A 7441-nucleotide genomic window follows, 5' to 3' on the forward strand; every position below is an offset into this window, starting at 1 on the left:
TTGGATTCAGAGCCCATGTAATCCAGGGTCATCTCATCTAGAGATAATCTAGTGATAACATCTGCAGAGATCCTATTTTCATATAAAGCCACAATCTGAGGTTCTGGTGTGAATTTTAGGAGTACATGACATTAACAACTTACCCAAGGTCACCTGGCTACTAAGAGGCACAAGTGAGGTCTGACCCTGTCCACACTCTGACCCCTCCACAGCCAGCCTTGAAGGGTATGACCACCCTGTTGTGAGAGTGGGCTGACCTGTAGCACAGCCCCCTCAACAGACCCACCTCCTCCACCCTCAATGTCCCACTGACAAGGCGGGAAGGCCAGGGGCTCACATCCCAGACTGCCTGGAGTAAGGTGTGGCTGTGGGATGCACACCTAACAGGAGGCATAAGAGAAAATCTGCTTCAGGCTCCTGGAAAAGAGAGTATGTGCCTTCCAAACAGAGAAGACAACAGGTGATACCCTGTGCTAGATAGAAATGCCCCTACGATTCCTGTCCTGGTATATTCACAGTTTCTCCTGGCTAGTCCACCAAACATGCTAATCTGTGTGTGCACTGCTGTGAAAAGATTCTGCAGGAGGAATTTATATCCCAGGTCAGCTGACTCTTAGTTCATCAAAAGGAAGATGACCCTGAGTGGGCCTGAAATAATTAGGTGAGCCCTGAAAGGAAAGGGCTCTTCCTGGCCAAAAATTTAAAGCACAAGAGTGAATGGACATAAGGGGGATTCTCCATAGCTGGCCTGAAGATGGAGGGACCATATGGCAAAGGTCCAAAAGTAGCCTCCTTCTGCCAGCCAGCCAGGAAACAGATCAGACCCAGAACCACAAAGAAAGAAATTCACCAACAACTTGGATGAGCTTGGAAGAGGACTCCCAGAATATTCAGCCAACAGCATGTAGATTCCAACCTTTGAGACCCTAAACAGAGAACCCAGACATACCATGCCGGACTTTTCATCTACAGAACTGTGAGCCAGTCAACAGACATTGTTTTAAGCCACTGAGGCCACTGAGTTTGTGATCATTTGCTGCACAGCAGTAAAAAACATAAACAAAAAATTATGAGACAACCTTTGCACATTCTTTCCATCTTTTTTTTTTTTTTTTGTACAATCACTTTACTCTTCCTTTTTCATAATTGAGGCTGTGAATGGTCTAATTTTTTTTTTTTTATCCTCACCCAAGGACATTTTTCCATTTTTTGTTCAGGTAGAGTGGGAAGGAGAGAGAGAGAGAGAGAAACATCAATGTGAAAGGGACACATCGAGTACCACCCACACGACCCAACCAGGGCTGGGGACAAACTGCAACCGAGGTACGTGCCCTTAGCGGGAACTGAACCCAGGTCTCTCTGGACCACAGGCCAACGCTCCAACCGCTGAGCCAAATCAACCAGGGCCATTCTTCCCATCTTGAATGTGATGGCTGGAACTGTGAAAGCCATCTTGTGACCATGAGGCAATAAGCATTTGAAAGAAAAAGGTTAACATGCTCAGTATGGCAGAGCATTAGTAACAGACAGAGCCTGAGTCCCTGCGATGTCCTTGTGATAGACTACTGGATGTGGTCCCCAATGTGCCACTGGGATCTACTTCTCCACCCCCTTGGAATCAGGTTGGCTTTATACTTGGCTTTATGCAATAGGGCACAGAGGGGGATAACATTCTGGGATGGCTGAAAACAGATATTAATAAGCCCTGTAGTATCTACTATTCCCTGAGGGAACCCAGACACTACATGAAGGAGCCCAGGCTGTCCACATGGAGAAAAAGGTCTTTGGGTGAGATGTCATGAGAACAGAATGGTGTCTCACAAATAGGAGTGAGGCCAGCCAACATCACAGAAGAGAGAGGCCTATCACCCTCACCAACCCCCATCCATAGCAGCCATTCTAATTGGGATATCAGATGCACAAATGAGACCAGGATGGCTCCTTCTGTCCCCATTAAAACCACATGAGCAGAGATAAACCATCCCCACTGAGCCCTGACCCACAGAACTGTGACAGTAACCAATTGTTCTTTCAGACCTCTGAGTTTGGGAAATATTTGTTACTCAGCACCAAATAATTGACTGAACAGGCCCTAATAAGCTTCTGAGTGCTGGCCCTTCACACACTCTAAAATGCTTCTCCAGACCTGTTCCCGTGGTAGTCAAATCTCTGTTTTGTCAACTGACCTGTGACATCCAGATGGAAGGTGACCTTCTGGCCCCTAGCTTCACAGCTGTACGCCCCATCATCCACCTCCCTCACCTGCTGTAGCACCAGCTTCTGTGTACAGCCCATAGCCTCCATGTGTATTTTTGAGCTCCCACTGAGCTTCTTGCCATCCTTATACCCCATCACCTTTGTCTGGGCCTGGGCTACCTCACAGCTCAGTGTGGTGCTGGCCCCCGCCACAACCTACACCTCATTGTGTGCTGGCTGCTCTATGGCAAATACTACTGTGGGCTCTGAGGACAGGGAGGGGTGCATAGTCAGAGGCCCCATAGAGGTGATCCCTGGAGCAAAAACAGAGGCTCAAGCAACCACGGGTCCCCATGAGATCTTTTGTAGTCAGGTACTGCAGATACAGCCCTCCCAGATACAGGGGCCCTGACTGGTGCCTCAGGACCGAGGTGGGGCATATAGGGCTGGCATAGCCACTCCTGGAGGCCAGGTTAGGGTGAAGTAGGACTCAGAGAATGCACCAAGAGGCCCCAGTGGCTTCTAGAAAGAGCCAGGACCTCATATTCACTGAGATCCAAATCTATCCTACTGAAGATGCTTCCAGCACCTTTTGGGTCCTCTCAGCTGCCTTTGATCTTTAAAAGAAGAATAAGGACTTCATATTTCCTTCTTATTTTGCATTCTTCATCCATCTCAGTGTTAGTTTTGTGGGTAATTTATTTTCCCAAAACAAAGCAACTGCCCCACCCAAGCATTCACATAAGCAATGAAGACCCTGGCAAGTGCCAGATGCAGCCGGACCTGCTCCCCACCCACCAAGCCCGGGAGTTATCAGCTCACCACAAACATGCAGCTGGAAATCCACAAAGTATTCACCCACGTGGCATGGATAAGTACCCTCATCTAGCTTGGTGACCAAGTTGGCCACCAGCCGACATCTTGTGCCCATGTCCTCCTGCAAGAAGTGCAGGCAGGACTGGCCAAGCTCTGAGCCATCCTTGAGCCAGCACGTGGGCCTCTGTAGTCTCACACTCAAAATGGGCTGGGCCCCCAGCCACTGTGTCCACACAGCTACCCACCGAGTCCTTGTGCAGAAAGGGTGTGAGCCCTGAGAAGTCAGCTGGGGGTCAGGGAACAGTAAGAGCTCTGACTATAAGCACATCCATGCACTAGCAAATGGAGGCACTTAGGGCTTCAGGACCATGTGGAACCTGGCTCAGCCCAGACCAGCTCCCCTTAACAGAGAGCCTGCTGCTGACTTCTAACCACCCAATGCCATAAACTATTAGGACTTCCCCACAGGGTCCCTCCCTCTACTGAACAGAGCCCCCACCCCATCTCTCCCCCTGGGGTAGGCTGAGCCCCCTTCCATGCCCCCACTGTCCCCATGGAGTTATCTGAGCCTACCCCTCTCAAATCCATGATGGGGGTAACCTGAGCCACTGTCCCCACGGTCACCTGAAACTGCCCCCTATCCTACCCAGCATTGGGGTACAGAATACTGTGGCTGTAGCAGTGGCCAGAAGGACATGGACACACACACCTTGAACTGACAGGTGGTAGGCGATGTGGCCCCTACAGCTGACACACTCATACAGGCCAGCGTCATCTCAGGCCACATCCCGCACCAGCAGTGCCTGCTGCCCTGCTGAAGCTTACACCTTATACATGGGGCCCGGAGGCAATGCTCGGCCATCCTTGAGCCATGTTACAGCCACAGCCTTGTCTGAAAGCTCAGCCAGAAGCTGTGTCTCCTCGTGCAGCCGGGCCAGCACCTCTTGAATCTTCCCTGGAAGCTTGGTAGTCAGCCCTGTGGCCACTGGGGGCCTCCACAGGTGAAGAAAGAGGATGTGGAGGGAAGAGTTGTGGTCGGAGGGAGAGGAGGAAGTGACAGAGAGTGGAAGAAGAGGAGGGAAAGAGGAGCAGACAGAGACATGAGGCTCTGCATCATCAGGAGCCCCCAGCCCCTCATCTACTCATACCCTGTGGCTAGGGACACCCATCAGGCTAGACAAACTGCTTCACTCATCCTACCTCATCATCTGGTCCTGCTTGTCCAGGCCACAAACCCAACAATCCACCAGCACTCTAGGCCCTGGGGCCTAGGGACACATGTCCCACTCCTGTCCCCAACCTCAGAGGAAACAGAACTTGGAGAGGCCCTAGGGGTCACTGGCTGGGGTTCCCCTACCTTGAACCTCCATGCAAATACTGCTCTCGATGCCACTGGCCATGAACTTGAGCTCAGCACCATGCAGGCTGGCAGGCACTGAGCTGATGGTGAGGGTATGCCGGGTACCATCACAGTGGATCATGTACATGCTGCTGGCCTTCAGGCCTTGCCCATCCAGGAACCACTCACCCCCAGAGACCGAAATGAGGTCCACAGAGAAGGTCCCCTCACTGCCCTCCACAGCCTTCACTGCCTTCAGAGGCATCTTCACAGCCAACTGGGATGCTGTGGGGTGGGGGCTTCAGGAAGGAGCATTGCACCTGACCTTTCCTCTTCTTCTTCTCCCAGAGCCTGAACCCAAATGCCTCCTCCCCCAAGAAGCCCATCAGATAGGCACACAGCAACCACAAGAGATCACAGGGCTCAGGACAGAGTAGGGACAAATTAGAGCCACCCAAGATCTCCTCCGGATCTCACAAACCAAAGGTGGGGGGTGAAGCTATGAAGCCTGGTCCCCTGAGGCTGGTGGACACAGATAGGTTTCTGGGGGGCTCAATTTCTGTCTCACAGTCCCTTCTTCCCAAAGAGGAGACTCCAACAGCATCAGGACCCTGGTAACCCCACCTCCCAATAAAAAATCTCCATGAATCACTGTGGCCTCACTGAGGCTGGGCTATGCTCTAGGTCTGGGTGATTTCACAGTAGATTTTACTGCAGGCCATTACCTGGAAGCCATGGGGAACAGAACCTTCCACACTTACCCAGGTGGACAGTCCCTGGGAACTCAAGGTAGGAGCTCTGGCCAAAGCTGTTTACAGCTGACACTCGGAACTGGAAGTCCCCCTCTTCAGCCATGCAGGCCACAGTCAGCTCAGGAGTGGCCACCCACTCGGCTTCATGGCACCGGCTCCAGGTGTAGGTGCCCAGTCGCTTCTTCTCCACCAAGTAGCCATCAATGGTGACAGGGTAGTCCCCATGGGGTGGTGGGGACCAGCTGAGAGTCACAGAATTCTCTGTCTTGGCCTTCACCACAGGGGCCTCAGGGGCATGTGGTGGTGGCTTCCTGGGGGCTGGGTAGAGCACAGGCCCTTGTTACCAACTGGGAGCACCCTCCTCAAGCCATAGGTCTAAGATCACTCTAGAGAAGCGGAGTGCCCTAGGGGGCACTACTCTGATGGTCTGAAATGCTACAGCCTGGGGTAGAAGGCCAGCCTGAAGAGAAGCTGCAGGCCCATGACCCCTGGTCCCACCCTGTGGCCGTTTCTCTAGTTGCAACAGAAAGGGAACCCTGGCTTCAAGGCCACATTTGGCCCTGCGCCACCATGAGCTGTCCACATGTCCTGAGGACAGACACCTTCCAGTTTTGGGCCTTGATCCCATCAGTGCATTGGAGTCTTGCTGGACAGTGGCTGAGGCAGGGCAGAGTGACCCTCCTGAGGGTGCTGAGGCTGTGTGGAGTGGCACATCCCTGCCCCCAGCCAAGAGCTAGCCTTGTGGGAATGAACATAGTAGGGAACCATCACCCAATCTACAATGTAGACACCAAAGGCCACAAAAAGAAGACATGCTCACACAGGACAGCCTTCACACACACACACACACACACACACACACACACACACACACGGGCGCACGCGTACACACTTAACACAGTGTGCTTCTAGAACAATCTGCACCTTCTAATTTGGTTGGTGGGGTGAGGGGCTACCAAGACTCCCACTATGCCAATGCCTAGAGAGACCATAATGGAGGAGGGCATCAAACAATTCAGGGTCTGAGGGAACCAGAGCTACAGCCTGAACGACATGTGCCCTCATGCCCTTCCTGAGGCTACTGAGCATATGTGGGCCCAGTACTGGGCCCAATGCATGTATGGTGGCAAGAGACACCTCTTCCACTGGAGAAGCCCTCCCCAGGCTCTTACCTGACACGAAGAACTGGGTGGACGTCTGGCAGTCCCCAGCCACAAAGGCCACCTCACCCATATCCTCTAGGCTGCACTGGGAGATGGTCAGAGTGTGGTGTGTGCCTTCAGTGGTGATGGCTATGCGGCCCCCCACCACCAACTCTTCATTGTTCCGAAGCCAGTGCACAGGGCCCTCCGGTCTGGCCAGTTCTACGCAGAACATGGCAGTGTCCCCCACTCGCACCGCTGTCTTTCTCGGGAGCTTTCGGATGAAGTTGCCTACAATGGCCAGAGCCAGGGGCTAGTCAAACCAACTGCCTGCACCCCCACCAGTCTCGTGGATCCTTGTCCCACACTCCACAACCCCCTCTATCGTGTTCCCCGTATACCCACCTTGTACTGCAAGCTCTGCCACAGTACGACTGCCCTCAGCAATCTCGCAGATGTACACTGCATCATCATCGGCAGAGGCGTTGTGCACGGTGAGCCGGCGCTCTGTGCCCACCTCCTCGATGGCATACTTGGTGCCGGCCCACAGCCGCGTCTCTTCCTTGTACCACACGGCCTCCGTGCCCAGCAGCGGCACCTCGCACCGGAACGTGGCTGACCCCTTCTCCTGCACCTCCAGGTCTTGCAGACGCATCTTGAAGGGCACCAAGGGTTCTGAGGGGAGATGGGGGAGTGAGCAAGGTGGGATGTCTGGGCCGGGCAAGGAAAGGAAATGCAGGTGGGGATGCCAGGAAGTGTGATGGGTAGGGCGGGGTAGGGCAGGATAGGCTAAGGACAAGAATGTGCTCAGGTGGGGGCAGGAAGTGGAAGCAGGGGTTGGAGGGGCTGCAGGACAGGGGATAAGTGGGAGAACTGAGGAGGGAAGGGAAGGAGATCCGGGAGAAAAGACAGAAATTAAAGAAAAGATCCCCTCCTCTCAAATATAAGAAGTCTGGAAGAAAAAAGAAGCGATAAGGCAGGTGAAGCTACAGCCTACCTCACCCTGAACAGGCCCCTCCTCTAACCTCCCAGCGAGGCAGCGGGACCAGAACCCTCCAGCGAAATTGTTAAACTCCCAGAGTGCTGGCTGCTGCCCAGGTCATGCAGCCACAGGAATCTTGCCCATACAGCTTCCTAGGGGACCCCCGAGGTGGAGGGGCATTTACCCCGCCTGCATGCAAAGAACACACGCCCTT

At 53.4% G+C, this 7441-nt stretch overlaps 1 protein-coding gene across 1 annotated transcript in view; it reads right to left on the reverse strand.

Moving 5' to 3' along the window:
* LOC118643778 (obscurin-like) overlaps positions 1-6900 on the reverse strand; it is a 54400-nt gene extending 47500 nt beyond the window's left edge. Inside the window, 8 exon segments of the mRNA XM_036282167.1 lie at positions 2187-2462; positions 3019-3185; positions 3187-3286; positions 3722-3997; positions 4370-4636; positions 5113-5421; positions 6276-6536; positions 6651-6900. Of these exon segments, the coding sequence (XP_036138060.1) occupies positions 2187-2462; positions 3019-3185; positions 3187-3286; positions 3722-3997; positions 4370-4636; positions 5113-5421; positions 6276-6536; positions 6651-6900 (1906 nt within the window).
* Positions 6901-7441: the final 541 nt, after the last annotated feature.

The sequence above is a fragment of the Molossus molossus genome, unplaced genomic scaffold (assembly GCF_014108415.1).
Source record: "Molossus molossus isolate mMolMol1 unplaced genomic scaffold, mMolMol1.p scaffold_m16_p_4, whole genome shotgun sequence".
Taxonomy (NCBI): Eukaryota; Metazoa; Chordata; class Mammalia; order Chiroptera; family Molossidae; genus Molossus; species Molossus molossus.